Consider the following 19,014-nt stretch of genomic DNA (forward strand, 5'->3'; position numbering starts at 1 on the left):
AAGTTGTCTGTTCTGCTTGGAGTCCATCTCCCTTCTCCTCCTCCACACTTCACCTCCTCAGACAGACCTTCCTGACCCTGCTGAATGCAGCTGCCCAGGGTCACTGTCATGTCAAACGGTCCATGCCCTGCCTAGCCCTTGTCACTATCAAATTCTCCTGTTCCTTGGTGTCTTCACTGATAATTGTGTTTCTCCCCACCAGCCTTGTGCGTGGTTCACCACGCATTACCCACGCCTTGGAACAGTGTCTCGCCCAGTACAGTCTTCCCAGTAAACACCTGTTAGGCGAATGACCAATGAATGAACCCATCTCTTCCTAATACTGTATGTTTGACGGTCACTTCACCTCTAGACTTCAGCTTCCTCACCTGTACAATAAAACTGACAAAACACTGGATTTTCATGGGGATGAGCTCAAGGGGTGAGCGTGGGCAGCAGCGTGTGGTACAGGCACGGAGGATGCAGAGCGAGCCGGGTTAACAGTGCCCCTCCCTGTTTTCCAGGAAGTCTTCAGAGGAACTGGACATGGACAAGGTGACCGCGGCAATGGTACTCACCAGCCTGTCCACCAGCCCTTTGGTTCGAAGCCCTCCTGTGCGGCAGAACGGTAAGCCGGGGTACCCGGCACAGGGAAGGACCCCTGACACCAAGAACAGAGCTTGTCTTTGAGGGGCCCCATTCCTGCCAAATACGATGAACAATGAACCCTTGCCCATTAGCAGGGAGCAAGGGGAAATGTGGAAGAAATGGACCCCAGAGCTACCAGCCACCTCATCGTCCTGAAGACCCCACTGCATCTCATTCATACATCCATCCATTCAGCTCACATGTATGAATCCCCACCACCCTTCCCCATCACATCTTTGAGTAGTTGTGGTCCTTTTTTTTTCCCAGATAAATGGAGATTGGTCTAATGAAGTTTTTCCCCAGCATTTTTTTATTCTGTTTGATTGGAGAGAGAGCTGAATCAAGAACTCTGAAGATTAAATGTTTTGAAAAAACATTACCCCGGACCCCTTAATCTGTTCTTTCATTCAATACGTATTTAGTAGGTACTGTAATAGATGGCTTAAATGCAAAATTGAAACATGTCCATACTCCCAGGTAGTGAACAATCTCCCTGGGGACAAAAAAAAAAAGACTATCACGGCTGTATTAATGGCGAGCATTTATTAAGCACTTCACTATGTGCCAAATCCTCAGCTTGCTTTATCTCATGTAATTCTCACAACAATTTTATGAGATGTTACCACTATTTTACAGATGGGTACACTGAGGCACCTGGGGATTAACAGACTGGAAAGAGCAGAGCTGAAATTCTATTCCATATCTTTCTGATTCCAGAGCTGCTATCTTAGTCACAGTACAGGACTGACTCGTGTAATTCAGTATGATAAATCAGGAGGGCAAGGGAGATGCGATGGGAGAGTCTGGCAGGAAACATACCACAAGGGTCCTGGCTAGGAATTTGGACATTGATTTGAGGCTATATAGGAGAGCTGTCAAGTGATTTACGCACTGAAAGTTATGATTGGGTTTACAGGCAAAAAGAAAAAACAAAAACCAGGTGGGTATCCTGAAACCTGGTGGTCACAGTGGGGACGAACAGGGCATAGCTGAGAAATGGGAAGCAGGCTGAAGCAACAGGACTTGGCGATGGACAGAGAGGATGAAGGAGAGCGGGTAACAAGGGTGACTTCCGGGCAGCTGCTGTGCTTCAGCAAGGAGGTCCCTTCCCTGAGACGGGGAATGAAGGCAGAGGAATACATCTCTCAGTGAATGATTGGAGCAAGAGGTGGGGATGCTGAAGACGATGACAGGTCCAGTCTGAAGCACGTTTAGTAGGGAGGACCTGAGGATCCTCCAAGGGGCAGCATCTGATGGAGATTTGGGTACAGCCCGGGAGAGCTGGGCTGCTGCGGAATGGGAAGGCAACATTTTTGAAGCCAGGAGAGAAGATGCGATCGCCCTGAGAGAGTAGTGGAGAAGTGGAGGGTGAAGAGAAGATGGCTGGGGGGAAGTTATGAGGTTTCTCATCATGTATGGAAAAGAACCCAGGAAGAGGCTGAGGGGGTACTGGAGATGGAGGAGACTAGGAGAGTGGGATTTCATGGAAGCCAAGGAAAAGCATGTTTCAAGGAGTGACATCTGATGTTTCAGAAGGTCAAGCGTGGAAAGGACTGAATTCTACACACGAAGAACTTGGTGGTTTTGGCAAGAGCATCCACAATGGGCTGACTACCCGTGGAGCGGAAGCCACACTGTAGTTCACTGAAATGTAAGCCACCAAAACCACTGAGTGGAACTTACCAGCCAGGGAAGACATTCTCTCAAAAGCCAGCCTAGTCAATTATGAGATAGAGTATGGTTCACACATAATCCAGTTGTGAGCATGAGGCATTAAAATAAATCTGTTGGACATCCACTGAGTCCTCACCAAAACCGGCTCCAACCCATTTGTAAGTGGGAAGAGGGATCAAGATGCTGGGAATTCAGATTAACACCAGAAACCAGGAATGCCACCGTGATGATTCACCATGAGCTGGGGTAATGTCACCTCCTCCCACAGAGTCGATACGGTGCTCTTGAGATGAGTCTGATCTTTTCTGCTGTCTTTCTCAGCTTGGCCAAGCTGCTAAAGAAAGATTATAGTAAAAGCAAAACTGAAGTCATCCCCAAAACCTATTCCAGGAAAAAGAAATTACAGAATGTCATGGAATCTTCAGGGAGAAAAAAGTAATTGTGATGTAATCATAACTTTTACCATTCGATTTTTTTAATTGAGGACATTTTAAATATTCCTTTGCCTTAAAATGTTAGAATCAAGAAACTTTTTGCTTCTCCAGTACAAACTTTTCTTAGCATAGTTATAAAGTATTCATTATGTCTTAAAAATAACTACCCAAATAGTAATCCCAAATTGTCTATCATTTATTTTGCAACAGGAAGCAAATTCTTAGAAGGGAAAAGCAACTTATGATAATGATGGCTTTTTTAAAGAAACAAGGATTATCTCCAGGATTTTTGTATATCAGTGAAATTCTGGAAACTCCTGTGATCCTTCACTTTACTGGAAAAGGATCATTTGTTAGGATGTAGGTCTGCAAAGAGGGTGAGATTCCAGCAAAATGCCTGTCTGCATTTTTTGGTAAATACTTGTTTAAGATTAAGGAGACACTGTTCTCTAAAAACTATTATGAATGGGTTTTGACTTTTTTGCGAAATATTTTCTATATCCCATTGTCCTTCTGATGAAAATGTTTCTAAAGGAAATGTCATTCGCCAGTAAACAAATTAACTTTTGGCACTGGCTTGAAGCAGGGTAACCGCACAGGAACAATAGCTGGTTCTCAAAATAATTTCAGTTCCTCACACTTAACATGATTACACATCTAGCATCATGAACTTATTTTATTTTACGAGTGCACGCTGCGGGATATTTATAAGCCTCCTGGGCCTGCCAAGTGCGTCTGTCACACCAGGTAATATTACCGAGGCTTTACATGAGGCTCTTTTTGGAGTCGTGTTGTATTGAATGGAGCTTTCTTATTTATAATAGGCGGCTCAGGTCCAGGGAGTGAATCCGTCTCTGTGTAGACTGCCGGGAGGGTGATGCTAATTTGGTGGTGTTGTGCTGTCAAGGTGTTAGCCTGCATAAATGGCCACTCCATTCTGTTAGAGCCTTGCTTTAATGAGATGGTTAACTTACTTCTGCTCTTCAACTTAAAACTTGGTTCATCTAACCAAACTTTTTGCTTGACATAGTTGAGGAGTATGCTAAAAATCTGTAATTAGGTGAAGGTAGTCAGGAAATTTTTCCATGAATGCTGGTCTCCCATTTGTCTTCACGTCATTACTAATGACACAGATGTTAACAGCATTTTTTTAATGAGGCATTTTGGGATTTTTTTTTTCCTCCTTGTAGTTAGAATATAGTTTTAATATATTCAAAATGCACATTAATATGGAGGAGATATGATTCAAAAAGAAAGGAGAATTTATACCAATGCTAATTAAGACTGGGCATTTTGAAAAGTAAAGCAAATCTTCAGTGATTAAAAGAGCCCCCTGAAGACATTCCAGCTGGGCAGAGATCTCTCTACATTAGCAAGCATTTCATCATGTTTTCCCCCACAAGTGGAAAGGTAAAATTTAACTCCAATCTTAGCAGTAATTATTACCAATAAATTCTTTTCTGCTCTCAGCTTTGCCAGATGAAAAGAAGGATGCTCACAGCACAGGGGCTGCTCTCACTGAAGGCCAACTGGTAGACCAGGGTTTGGGGCCAGGGCCCATCCGGCGTTATGTAATTACTAGTCATAATTACGTGACAAGTCACTTAACTCCCTGGTGCCTCAAGGTTCTCGTCTGCAAAATGGGCGTGGTTAATCCTTACTCTGAAAAAAGATGTTGTGAGAATGCGTAAAGATTGTGTGAATGAGCTTTGTAAGATATAAAACACACACCCAAAGTAAGACTATTATTTGTTATAATAAGCAGGATGGTAAATGGCTTTAGGTAACTAATTAGAAATTATGTCTCTTGGGTTCTTAAAATCTTAGACTAACTTTACCTATGTCTTCCAAGGACCACAGTCCTGTAAGAAATTCCTTTTAAAAAGTTAAAAAGCAGGTGGGTGGGTGGTGGGGTTGAAGTTAGGGGGTAAAATACCACAAATGATTCTCCCCTTAGAAATATAGTCTGCAAGGGAGGGTGTAGCTCGAGTGGAGCGCATGCTTAGCATGCACAGGTCCTGGGTTCAATCCCCAATACCTCCACTGGAAAAAAAAAAAACTAATAATAAATAAGTAAGCTAATGACCTCCCCCCCAAAAAATAAATTTAAAAAGAAAAAGAAGAAAGAAATACAGTCCATAAATGCCAAGCTCCTCAAACTTAGTGACCCCAGAACAGAACTTTTTTTTTTTCTTGTTTTCATATCATCTCTACTTTCATCCTCAGGCAGTAGTGTTGCACAAAGCAACACACATCAGAAAATAGAAAAACCTGCTCTCGTGTGGTTAAAAATAACTAAATGTTTATAAACTCGAATGCAACTTTTTTTTTTTGAGATCTACGTAGAGTAACACATACTCAGCTGGTGCGCATTGCCGAGTGGGCGGCAGGTGCCGCGTTCCGCCAGCGTAGCGTCCAGGCCCCCGCGCCGCCCCGCCGCCCCGCCCTCCCCGCCCCGCCCCCGCCCCCCCCCGCCCCCCGCCCCCCCGCCCCCCCCCGCCCCGGCCCCGCCCCCCCCGCCCCGGCCCCGCGGCCCCGGCGGCGCTGACGCTGTGCCTGTGTGGCCCGCAGAGGGCCTGAGCGGATCCTGGAAGGAGGCGGGCGGCGTGCCCTCCAGCAGCAGCAGCAGCGGCTACTGGAGCTGGAGCGCCCCCAGCGACCAGTCCAACCCGTCCACGCCGTCGCCGCCGCTGTCCGCCGACAGCTTCAAGCCCTTCCGCAGCCCCGCGCCCCCGGACGACGGCATCGACGAGGCGGAGGCCAGCAACCTCCTCTTTGATGAGCCCATTCCCAGGAAACGAAAGGTTGGTTTCGGGGATTTAGTTGCGGGAACGTGCTTTCCGTCCGCCTTCCAAGGGCCGGTTTGAGCCTGCGATGGTGATTCCGGCACCCCACCTCCCCTCCTCGCCCCTTTTGATCGACAGAAGCAACCTCTGTTCCCCACCAACTTTCTTTAAAGTTTCCAAATGAATGAAGGGTCCTGATAGAAGACAAATAAAAATGACTAAAGTATTGATGCGCTTCTTCCAAGCACGCGTTCCCCCCACCCACCTCATCCCCACCCCCTCCCCTGGTTGTTAGTTGCTGCACTGGCTGAGAGTTAACACCGGGGAACGTGGGACTTAACCAGTATTTGGAAGTTAGAAAACTGGACTTCAGGCTTGCTTTGGTAATTAACTCGCTGTCTTTGCGGGACTTCACTTTGTCATCTGTAAAATAAAATGCATATGTTTCCCTCTTTTCTGCTTCGCTGAGCCCTGAAGCGTTGTTGGGAAGAATATTTTGCATCTTATTTTTATAAAACCAGATGTGAAACATACATGAAAGCGAACATCTGAACATAAGGAGTACTTACATACCCCAGATTATGTGGTTATTCAGTCAGAAGTGAAAAAGGAGATCTCATGTAATTGATTTAATAAATTCATTGATTACACTTTTATTTGATCCTCACAGCAGTCCTGTACGGTAAGTGTTCTTTTCCCATCTTGATATGAGGAGACTGAGGACTGGGGAGCTTGTACGCTTAACTGGCTGCTGTCATGGAGGCTAGAAAGGGATTCAGACCCAGGTCTGCAGAAATGAAGCGCGTATCCTTTTCATTCTCTTCGCATACGTTTAAATTATGATGTTCACTCACAATTGTTTGAAGCCTGTCTATTTCATAGAATAAAGAAATATTACTACTGTAGCTAGAAAACAGTTTAACATGAGTTTTTTAAATCTCCATGTAAACATGAAACCATTACTTTATTATATATTAGTCTTTTAATTTGTAATTGGTAGCTTCATTATTAATGACTATTCATAAACAAAAATCCAAAGAAAACGCGGAGGCCTGCAAGGCCTTTGTTTTTCCCCCCAATTCATTTCAAAGAGAAAAACAAAGAGATGGCACTGGTCCAACACCGTCCCTCCCTGCATCTCTCTTAGCATCCTGCAGCTTGTGTACTGGTGGTGGTGCCACAGCCACTCTCTCTGCCTGGAGCGCAGGGCGTTAATGTAGTCTGCGGTGGAATGAAGAGTCATTATTTCACACGCCAGTCCATCGGACAGGGGGCCTGGAGCTGTTGTGGCCTCCTGTGGGTCCCCAGACACACTGGGTCCTCGCTTGACTAGTCAGGGAGAAAGGCTGGCCCTTGTATCAGCAGGAACCCGCAGGCAAGCAGGCTGCGAGGACCCGGACTCATGTTCTGTCGTTTCATGCTGCACAGACTTCCTCTCTGGGGCCTTCGGAGCACGTGGTCGTGGCTCCATCAAGTGCAGCCCAGCCTCGTGGACGGGACTCGCAGCACAGGGAGCCAGCGACGCTGAGAGCCCGCCACAGCTTTTCATTTCTCATGTTGCCCCGAGCCAGGATTCACACTCTCACATTACAATTACGTTGCATTGGTCAGAATCCTGTAGGCTTCAGCTCGATTAGGGGATAGTCTAGTCACCAATGGAAAAGAAAATAAATTTCACTATAAAGTGGTATTTCCTTGAAGGGCACAGACCCACTCTGCAGGAGTCTGGACAGTAGGAGTGAATGAGTGAGTAAGAATTGTATTCCTCCTCCTTTCTTTATGACCTCTCCCTCTATTCAGACCTACGTTTCCCCAGACTAGTACCAACAGGATGACGCTCATAGTCTCCAATTTTTTTTTATTGAAGTGTAGGTGATTTACAATATTGTGTTAGTTTCTGGTATACCGCATAGTGATTCAGTTATACATATATATTCTTTCTCATTATACGTTATTACAGGATATTGAATCTAGTCCCCTGTGCTGTTCAGTAGGACCTTGTTGTTTATCTATTTTATACATAGTAGCTTCTACCTGCTGGTCCCAAACTCCTAATTTAACCTTCCCCCCCCCTCCCCTTTGGTAACCATAAGTTTGTTTTCTGTCTTTCTGTTTTGTAAATAAGTTCATTTGTGTCATTTTTTTAGATTCCACATGTAAGTGATATCATATGGTATTTGTCTTTCTCTGTCTGTCATAGTCCCTAATTTTTCATGTGTACCTTAGACCAAGCCATTGCCTTCTGAACGTTAAGTTACTTAGATTAGTGAGAGTAACAAGAAAGCAGGATGGTTGCAACTTATTTTTTTAATGTACTAAGTGTACCAATATTTATCGAGCAGCCAGCAGGCCCAGTGCTCAATGCCCTGAGGATAAGGCGTAACCCCTTCCTTTAAGGTTGAAAGTTGAGCGGGGGGACACTGATGTGTAAAGAGGCAACAATAATTATGAGTGATAAATACTGTGCTCACCATGGGGTAGAAACACAGTAACTGTAATACAGCTACTTTTGAGTTTTAAAAATCAGATTTCTCAAGATTTCTAAGAGTTAACTGCCTAATCCATTAGGCAATATGTACTAGTTGGTGAAACTCTGCAGTCATTTATTTTCCTCTTCATTCCCTCAGTTTCATAATATCCAATGGAGACCATGGGCAGTTGTGATGGTCACATGTCCTGTGGGGACTGTTTGAGAACCTTCTAGATCAGTATGTTCCAAACTGCAGGTCTCAGTCCACTAGTGGGTGATGAATCAGTTTAATGAGTTGATACACGTTAATGAATAGACAAGTATTATATCTTGATGCATTTGTTTCAATCGTACATTTATGTGTCCGCGGTACAAAATGTATCTCTTACTGTGGCTCATGGTCGAAAAGGTGTGGGAGCCCCTGTTCTGTATTATAAAGAGAAAACATGGTAAGTGTTCAACGAAGGAGCCCGGATCAGAAATCAGAAGATCCACATTCTAAACTCAGCTTTGCTACCCTGAGAACTCGAGGGAAGCATTTCACCCCTCTGCTCATCAGCTTCTTCATTTGACAAACAAATCAACAGGTATCATCAAGCCTCTCTCAGGACAATCGTGAAGATTAAATGTGACCAACCATATGTAGAAAGAGTTTAAAAGCCCTAAAACCCCATGTACTGGAATGTATCAACTTTGTTTTCTTTTTTTTAGAGGGGGAGGGGAGTTTATTTAAAATAAATTAGGCTTATTTGTATACTTTTTTATTGAAGTACAGCCAGTTACAATGTGTCAGTTTCTGATGTACTGCGTAATGTCCCAGTCATGCATGTACATACATATATTCATTTTCATATTCTTTGTCATTAAAGGTTATTACAAGATATTGACTATAGTTCCCTGTGCGGTACAGAAGAAACTTGGTTTTTTAATCTATTTTTATATATAGTAGCTAACATTTGCAAATCTCAAACTCCCAAATTTATCCCTTCCCACCCCCTTTCCCTAGTAACCATAAGATTGTGCATATATATATATATATATAATTTTTTTTAATGGAGGTGCTGGGGATTGAACCCAGAACCTTGTGCATGCTAAGCACACACTCTACCACTGAGCTATACCCTCCCCCCTGGAATGTGGCAGCTTTGTAACAGACAGTTTAGGACCCCAAAGCGGAGGAGGAGAAGGCACACCCTGTACTGATTATGAAGCAACGACCCTGATCTTCCTCCTCCGTGTGGAGACTCTCTTATCTCTCCCACCTCCATCCGGCCTGGACCCCTCTCTCTCACCTCTAAATGGTGATTCCTGTTCCGCTTTGTAAAGAAGAGAGATTCATTCCTAGACAAGGCATTATCTCCTGCTCTCAGGAGTAAGCAAGAAACATTTGCTGATAATAACCACATTTGCATATTTAGTAATAGTTTCCAAAATGCTTTTAAATGCAGCATGTCATTTAATTATCCCCCAGATCCTTGGCATGTTCATATGCCCATTGTGCAGAAGAGGCTCACTGAGGTTATGTGAATTGCCCAAGATTGTGTCGCTTCTAATACGGCAGATAAGATCAGCTTAGGTGAAACAGCATCGGTGAAACTCTTGAGGCAAATTAATTCAGAGGCTCCACACCACATTTCCCTCTACCACCCAGAAGAGAGTAACATGGAAAGAAAATATTGAGACCCAGCTACAGCCAATATTACATGGCAGAGTGGGGAGTGGGGTGCAGAGGCTTCACAAAGAAATCAAGACAGAGAGTGGGACTCCAGGCTGGAGGGCCGCTTCCCGCATGAAGCACGCATCGCTCTTAGCAAACCCTTCAGCCAAGGTAGCAGAGGATGCAAAGAGAATAAAATGAAACGTTTCTTTCTCCTGGCTCTGGAGGTCAGCCAGCCAAACTGCATCAAGCCCTGTGCTAGCAAAATTTTTCCTCTGGAATTTCAGACTGACTTCCTTGCTCAGAGAAAACCCTGGTAGTGTGAGCCAGGACTCTGGGATTACCGGGAAGGTGCAGTTCCCGTCCTGACCACGAGGTGATGCAATGACCCTAAATATAGCCACTCGAGGCCTTCTGGGAGAAAACAAGTCTATGAAGGCAGAGAGTTCAAACCATCAGTTCCTGAAGACGTCTAGAACATCAAGAAGCACTGATAACTATTAATGTGGTTTTTGTCCATGTCAGATCCCTGACTCTGTCAGATTTTGGATTTGTCCATGCCTCAGCAGGATCAAACAGCTCCAATACTCATGTGACCTTAAGCAAGTCAGCTGACATCTCTAAGCCTCAGTGTTCTCATCTGTAAAATGTGGAGATTAATAGCAGCCTATTGATCAAGTTGTTGTGAGGATTACAGGAGCCATACATGCTAGCTGCTAATTTTTTTTTTTCCTTTTTACCCACTTGACAACACATTGAATGGAAATTTGTGAAGCTTGGGTGTGGGCAGAGGAGGCCCCCTGCCTCCACCCTCCACCCTGACTCCACGTTTACCGCATCTTTGTCACTGCAGCACAGGACATTCTGGGCCCCTCGGCCATCCCAGCCACGTTGGGCTTGTTCAGGGTTATTGGGAGAGGTCAGGCTACATCAGGTGAGGGCAGCCATGACAGGAATTGGGGGCCCTGTGAGGAAATTTGACTCAGGACTCTGCACTTCAGAATATCAGCACAACTCAAAGGCAGTCAGGAAATTCCAGCCGTCATCATTTTCATTTATTTCACAGCTGTCTTGACCGTGAACCGTTTTTACCTGTGGACCAGGAAGATATCTCAAGTCGGAGCGAAAATTGCTCCGTTAACATAAGGTGCTTCAGTCAGAGCTGTGCAGTAGTAAACAGGGATCTAACCATGTGCTCCACCCTGCACGTCCAATCCTGCAGAGTCAGAAAGCAGTGAATCGCTTTCAGTTGTGAATGACTGAGCCCCAAGGCCCAGACGAGTACACTTGTTGCCGTCTCTGCTCTGACTTAATTCCTCACCCACTAATTTTGAGCAGAGAAGTGCCTTCTGTAAGAAGAACTGCCGACCCAGAAATAGAGCCATCTGCTGGGGAGGGCGGTGCTAAGAAAAGCAGCAGCTCGGGGTCACACTGGAGGATTTCACAGCGATGGCGCAGCATTGCCAGCCAGAGCTGGGGAGCCGATGGACCTCAGGGAGGATCGGGGCAAAGAAGAGTGGGGTCTAGGCAATCTAATGACAGCATCTCAGACTAGCCTGCCTGGCAGTGTCTGGCCCAGGCACTGGAGCTCGAAGGGCTTTGGAAATCATCCAGCCCAGCCCCCACCTCTCCAAGTTACGGGACTGCTTGATTGTGTCAGGAAATGTACACGTGTCCCCAAAGATGAGATGCCCTTTTAGAATTCACTGATTGAGCAAATATGTAATGTCGAGGGATTTCTATTAATTCAGGAATGCTTTTGTTGTTGTTCTAGAAATCATTTGAAATCTACTCTATAGTTAGGTATCATTTCCACACAACGAACTGAACCCATTTTCAATGTATAGTTCAGTGAGTTTTGACTAATATCTCCACCTGAGTCACCACCATGCAGATCCAGGCAAGCACTCCTTGTGTTCTCTGTGGTCAGATGCCGCCCTCCACCCCAGACAGACAGCCACTGCCCTGGGATCATACAGTGCGCACTTTTTATTAATGGAGGTACTGGGGATTGAACTCAGGACCTCGTGCATGCTAAGCACGCACTCTACCGCCGAGCCGTACCTGCCCCCACCCCCACAGTGTGCACTTTTTGGTGTACAGAATACCAAGCGTTGGCAACAGGAACTCTTCATTCGTTGCTCTTGGGAATGCAGAATGGTAGAACCACTTTGTAAAGCAGTTTGGCAGTTTCTTATAAAGTTAAATATATACTTACCATGTGACCCAGTAATTCCACTCTTAGGTATTTACTTAAGAGATATGAAACCATGCCCACAAAACACTTGTAGACACATGTTCATAGCAGTTTAATTCATTGTCACCCCAAACTGGAAACAATCCAGATCTCTGCAAACAGGTAAATGGATAAACAAATTGTGGTACATTCATACAGTGGAATATTATACCACAATAAAAGAGAACAAATGACTGCTGTACGAGACAGCAGACAAATCTCAAAAACATTACACTGAGGTGTAGGAGCCAGACACAAAAGAATCCATTTTGTATTATTTCATTTACAAAAATATCTTTTTGTTATTTTTAAGTTCTATTTATTACCACAGCATCTATACACAGCACATCTAGGTGGGAGGTGCTTAATCCCTGCTTGGTATACATTTGAATTTACCTATCACTTTGCATTAACCCCACATGCCTCATGGATCCAAAATCGCTCACCTTGTTCGGTCCTCCTGTTTTACAAATAAGGAAATAAAGCCCCAAAGTGGCGAAGTGACATGTGTAAGGCTGCCTTCCCAGTAAAGGAGAGAACTGGAACCCCTGTACCTTCTAAGCAGTTACTGATTTTTTTTAAGACACCACTTCTTGGTCTTTTGGAACCTGAGGGTCTGAGTGGACCTCTTGATCCTGAAAGAGACATTGGAGCCTCTGCTAAGAGGTGTGGGTTCCCACGAGGCAGGCTGAGGAAGCATGTGTAATGCAGCACCATCGCCTGTGCAGAATAATTGGTCCCTCTCCTCCCTGGGGAGCTTGATATGTGAGCGTCCATCCCCCCATCCCAACACACACACACACACCTCAATCCCAACTAAAGCACCCCTGAGGAGCTTCTCAACTGCCTCAGAAAAGGTGGCTTGACGTTAACCCCAGGCTGCTGTAAGGTAAACTGGATATGTGATGCTCACAGACCCTCTGGAACGTAGCTTTAATTGAACTTATCCCTGGGTGTGTTACATAAAACTTCAAAATCCAGCCATGTTTTCACTCTTGGAACTGAAGGTGACCGTCAGCAGTGCTGTGTACCAGTCTGGATTTGAGCAGGAAAATAGAAGCTACTCCACATACTCTTATCTATGAAACAATTCCAAGCCATCACGGAAGCTCGCCATGGAAAGGAAAGCAGAGAGAAGACGAGGGGAGCCTTGGCCAAAGATCTCAGCCTATAGCCCCAAAGCAGTTGATGTTGGAGACATTCTGGATGTTTCTGCAAGGGGGATGACCCTCCAGGAAGTTCTCTCCAACTGTCGTAGCCCACAGCACCAAAGTTGGGTAACTCTGGAGAGCTCTTCTGGGAGCTGCTGCGAATGTCACGTTGGGCACGTGTAGATTCCATGAATCCTGCTTGTAACCGCCAGGGGCTTCAGCTACGGAAGGCAGATGTGTGGAAGACCCTAGCACACTGTGGCTCCCAGCCGACAGTGGCCTCCCTCTAGCTCGGACACTCCAGCCTTGTGAGCATCTGTTCGGGCTGCGGCGGGGAGCCAGGGCAGAGCACAGATGGGCTGAAGTTCAGGCTTGGCGGCCGGGACTCTGCCAGCAGTTCTGCTTGGTTTGGGCTTCCTTGGGCGAGCTTGGACCCATGTGGCAATCTGGGCACTGTTGATTTGGCTATTTTTTCCTATTCTTCTCCTTCCATGGCTGGCTGTCCTTTAGCATAACAGTGAGTAGTCTGTAGACAAAGGATTTGTCTCCATGGGATGTAGTTAGCAGATCTTGAAAAGTACTTAACCACCATTTAAGGGACCTTGTGGTTTGACCCAAGGACGTCCTTCACCAGGGGAGGGTATAGCTCAGTGGTAGAGGGCGTGGTTAGCACGCACGAGGTCCTAGGTTCAATTCCCAGTACCCCCTATTTCAAAACAAAACCGCCCTTTGCCTAGGTGGAGGGAAAGTCGCTTGATTTCATTACAGTTGAGATGGCCGTGCTAGTAAGCTTTTGTTCTCCAAAATTAGTCAAGCAAGTATCATAGGGTGACTTCTGTCTTTCATTTAAAATAGGGTAATTTGTGGGGGGAGGGCATAGCTCAGTGATAGAGCAAGTGCTTAGCACGCAAGAGTCCTGGGTTCAATCCCTGGTACCTCCGCTAAAAAAATTAATTAAATAAATAAATAAATTTAATTACTTCCCCTAAAAAAAAAAAAACAGCAACACAAACAAACAAACAAAAAGAGGCATAACACTTTGAGGGCCTCTTGGGGAAAAAAAAATCTGTATGATAAAAAATAAACAAATCAAATAAAATAGGGTAATTTTTACGTTTGGAAATTAATGTCAAAATAAGATACCCTTCGCTGGTATTTCCACTATGCAATAATTTCTATTTGTATTACCTACCCATCCCCAAATATATAATGTTGTTTATATTCTTGTATAACTACTTTCCCCCCATTTCAGTCAAGGTCCTCAAGGAAACTGGTGGTACTCAAATGGGTTAATTGAGAAGTTTAATAAAGAGGCTCTTTAAAAAGGTGTGACTAGGGTTGGGGACATCAGAAGGGGTGGTTCAGTACCCCCAGGGGCAAACAGTATTACCCCCTCCCGAAGCCTGAAGAGGCAAGTAAAGAGGGGTTTCCAGAACCCAGAGGATGACCAACACTTTGGAAATAGCCAGTAGAGGTAGAAACTTTTGGAGGAAAAAATGTAGCCGCTGCCCACCCGTGGCCAGGCAGAAAGGATGCTGAGAGAATCCACACCCTGCTGCCTTCCAGTCTCTCCTCCTCCCTGTCCTCCCACTGGCCAATGCCACCCAGGAGCCAGTGAGGGGCCCCTTGATACATAAAGGTCAACCTCCAGGGCACTGAGCAGGGTGGGGAAGGGAGCAGCGAGAAACCTGCAGGGCAAATGAGGAGTACCAGCAGCTCCCTTCCTAGCCTTGGAGCTTGTTTCTTCGCATCAGAGAAGCTTTTCTCAACTTCATTTTTAAGATTCCTTAATATACAGTTACATGGAATTAGTTTAACCAATCCCCCCTCCACTGTCAACCTTGAGATTATTTCTGATTTTTCACTAATCGAAATGTCAGTGTGGTTAATATCTTTATACACAGATCTTTGCAGACGTTTTGAATGATTTGCTTAGGTTAGATCCCTGAAGTTGAACTGGGTCAAAATGACAGGCATTTCCAAAGCTTTTCATCAGCATTGCCCCCAGATTTAGAGATGGCACATACTGGGCGTGAGTAGATTATGGGACGAGAGCTCTGACAGTTTGGGGTGATGGGGTAATAAACACAAGATGTGTTATTCAAAGGAAGTAAATGTGAGATGTCTTGTTCAAAAAGATGAGGTAGGGAGGAGGGTGTAGCTCAGTGGTAGAACGCGTGCTTAGCATGCGCGAGGTCCTGGGTTCAGTTCCCGGTACCTCCATTTAAAAATATAATAATAAAATAAATAAATAAATAAGTCTAATCCACCCCTCTCAAATTTTTTTAAATAAATAAAATAAGATTTTTTAAAAATAAATCTTTTAAAAAAGAAGAAGAGGTAGAGGAGAAAGCGAGCCTCCCCTCTGTGAGGGGGTTTGGGAATGCTCATCCTTAAGCACAGTTTCTGGTCTCCCCACTGGGTGTAATTACATTTCTGGGCCCACGTGTGCAGCCACCTTGCAGATCAACAAGAACTTTAACCATAAACCCAGACTGTAAAAAAAAAGGCCCTCCAGTTGCTTATCCTAATGACCTGAGTCATTACAAATGAGACAGTCATTTTTCCTGCGGCAGATTTTCCATTCTCTTTTGGTGAACTTAGACCTCCCTCCAGTAGCTACCTGTGCAGAGTACACAGGGTTGGAAGAAAAAGTCATACGTAGAGTGAAGAGAAAACTGTCTAATTCAACCATCACCATGACCTCCACTGAAAACTAAATTTATAGCCAGTTAAGATAATGAAGTGGCGATCATGGTAACGGCTGAGATCCTTGTGGAAGAAGGTGGAATTGTGTCCTGGTGGAGAGGGTGGTTCCCGGAGCCGGACTCCCCGGATTCCTGCCCCAGCTTTGCTAGAAGCTGGCTCACTGACTGGGCTATGTTTTACTGAAGCTTTCCATGAATCTGTAAAATGTGATGATAATAATTAGACATCTTTTAGGATTACGTGAGATAAACTCTTAGCATAGCACCTGGCATGTGCCGAGCGCTCCGTGAACGTTAGATACTGCCATTAACACCTAACTGACCTTGTGGCCACCTTAATGACAGTGAACTAAATGCTCCTGCAGGTCTCAGTACTCAGGAAGGATGTAGAAAAACATCTGAGGCCACCACAGTCCCCGCCAGATAGAGGGTTTCCTAGAATGGCGTGCTGAGTTGTAGTCAAGAGAATGGGAACCTGTTACTTCTCTAATGAAGGAAAAAAGTACTTTGGGACGACATAAAAAAATTGCTGGGCTAGTTTTCATGTCACTTTCTCCCCTTTATAGAACTCCATGAAGGTGATGTTCAAATGCCTCTGGAAGAACTGCGGGAAGGTGCTGAGCACTGCAGCAGGGTATCCAGAAACACATCCGGACCATTCACCTTGGGTAAGGCAGCCCTGCCTTCAGAGCCTGGTGTAGCCGCCGTCAGTTCAGTCCAGGACTGCCTGCACTCAGACTTACCCTCTGCCCTGTGCCTTGAAAAGTCTGAACACAGGAATAGGGGCTGGGCTTGCCTGGTCTTCCTAATCACTGTGGATGTGGCCACCACAGATGACAGAGGCCAGTATGGCAAGTGGGAAGAACGTGGACTTGAAGTTGTAAAGCCTTCCTGACATACTTGCGAACTGATATTAAGGGAGTCACTGCTCTGAGCCTCTCAGTTCCCCCTGAAAATGAAGCTAATGGTATCATTCCTGCAGGGTCATGTGTGAGGGTCAAAAATAAAATGTATGTGAGAGTGACTTGTAAGAGATGAAACACTAGGGTAGGGGATCCTTGGACCCCCAAAATTGTCTGTCAAAGGGAATGTGCGCCTTTTTCCTGATGGAGAGCGGTCATGGCTTTGAGGTGCGGCCTGAAAAGGGTTTAGGAGCCATGGGGTCCATCAGCGCTCCTGCTGTGGTTCCTCTGATGTCTGATGACCTGCCCTCTCAGTTTCTGTTGCTCAAATAAGCCTTTCATTTGTACAACTGACCCTTCTCCTTGTGTTATAGAAAAACCTTTCTAAGGAAAGATAAAAGTCAGTTTTGAGCAACATGCCCTGGGGGGCAGTGGTGGTTCAGCTTGTCCTTTAGGCTCTGGGTCTCTCTTGTCCCGGGTTCTGGGACTTAGAAGGGACCTTGAGAAGATGTAAGTCATTGCCAGTGTGCATAATGTGAATCCAAACACATGATCAAGTCCCCAGACACTTGGACACAGAGGAGTCCTTTCAACAAGATGAGTGTTGAGAAATAAACACTGCAGTCACTTTGACCAGCAAGGGATAAATTTAGGAAATGCATGGTCCGTAAAAACAAGTGGTATGAAAAGAAAACAAAAACCAGTCCTAAGGTGATTTTGCTGATTCGTGTGGGGGTCTCCTTCAGGGCCTGGAGAGAAGCAGGGCTCTAGCTCTCTAACCTGAAGGGCTGGGATGCCGGGGACACAGCCTGACCCTTCCAGGGTGCAGCACATGGAAATTCACCAAGCGCTGTGGGCGTGGCCCAGCAAAGTAGGCCTCCTGCTCCCTGGCCAGAGGGTCCACCTCATCCTCCAAGAAACACCACATGGGAAACACTGACGGGCGCAACTCGCTTCTATTCCTAAAGCCTTCGGGGCAGGAAATGCAGTGTCTCCCCTCAAACCTCGCTGTCAGGACAGCTCCCATTGTCAATAGCTCAGAGTTACTTAAACGTTTAGAAAGAACTTCCCGAAGCTATAATCAGGAGCTGCGGGGTTTGTTTTAAAGTCCATCCGCCCAGAAAAATCGAATCCTATTCCTCACCTTGCGGAAACACGTGCTGCATTGACGTATTTGTAGCCTGTAAGTGGCATTCACACCATTTTCCTTTGTGCTCCCTGGGTGCTCTCATGGTGGGTGAAATTCCAAGTGCAGCCACTGTATTCGCTTCCCTAAAATTCCCTTTTTACTCTGTGCGCTTCAAAGTGCCTTGGTGAATTAGGAGTCACAGCCCTGCCAGCCACTGCCTGGGAATGGGCCTGGATGAGCAGGACTGCAAGGCTGGGGTGTGTGTATAGAAGCTTGTGGTCTCAGCTCTCTTTTCTACTGGGAGAGGGAAACCGGCTTTGCCTCGATCCATGAGCTCAGTTATGTGACCGCCGGCAGATGGAGGGAGGGGGGTGGGAGCACACCAAAGCCCCGAGATAGGCATCTTGCATCTTACGTAGCTGCAGTGTGAACCATGCCAGTGCGAAAAGTACACAGTCTTTCTCTTAAATCTCACTCTATTCTTGTGCACCGGGGGCCGATCCTGACTTGCCCCCATGTAGGGTGCACAACTTCCCCCAGGCCTGTGTGTCTGTTAGTAATCCTTGGCAGCCAGTAGCAACTCGGCCTGCCCCATGCTGGAAAGGAAGTGGGGACAGGAATAGAACAGACGTGCATTCTTCAGCCCACTCTCTGGGGTCCTCAGTGGTATGCTTGTAAGAAAGCCAAGCCCAGCTGACCTGATACGGGACAGACACCTCCCCAGATGCCTCAGCCTGAGAGCTCAGGGGAAGTGGAACCAGGCTGGGAGAAGCCGCCCATCTGGCTGAACAGAAAGGCCAAGGAGAAGGGGAGATCTGAATCGTCAGTTTTCTACACAGGGATTGTAAGTGGGGAAAAAAGTTATTCCGAGTCAGTGCCCTGCTCCTGCCGGACATGGTCATGAAATCTGGGGCTGCCCCGTGGAAGGGAGAGGTCCAGAGGCCATCCCGTAAAGGCAGGTGGCTAGATGTGCATGATTTCGCTAGAAATTAACAGAGTGAATCAATGTCATCTTTTATTCGACTGTATTTTTCCACAGAAAGTTTTGCATAAAGTAAAATAACTGCTATGTCTCAGGGAGAACTGTGAAAGCACCAGAAGGTAGTTTTCCTGGTGATGCTAAAATCTGAGGCCTTCTAACATCAGCCTTATTTTAGAAATGCACCGTGTGTGGTGCATTTCTAAGCTCTGTATACAGTAGGCACTCCACATCTGCCGATGCAGAACCTGAGGGTATGGG

General features: G+C 45.8%; 1 protein-coding gene across 1 annotated transcript in view; it reads left to right on the forward strand.

The window, feature by feature from the left end:
* The window catches only part of ZNF704 (zinc finger protein 704), a 197,650-nt gene that overhangs the window by 155,136 nt on the left and 23,500 nt on the right, over positions 1-19,014 (forward strand). The window contains 1 exon segment of the mRNA XM_032469957.1: positions 16,374-16,411. Coding sequence (XP_032325848.1) covers positions 16,374-16,411 — 38 coding nt within the window.

The sequence above is a fragment of the Camelus ferus genome, chromosome 29, assembly GCF_009834535.1.
Source record: "Camelus ferus isolate YT-003-E chromosome 29, BCGSAC_Cfer_1.0, whole genome shotgun sequence".
NCBI classification, from domain to species: domain Eukaryota; kingdom Metazoa; phylum Chordata; class Mammalia; order Artiodactyla; family Camelidae; genus Camelus; species Camelus ferus.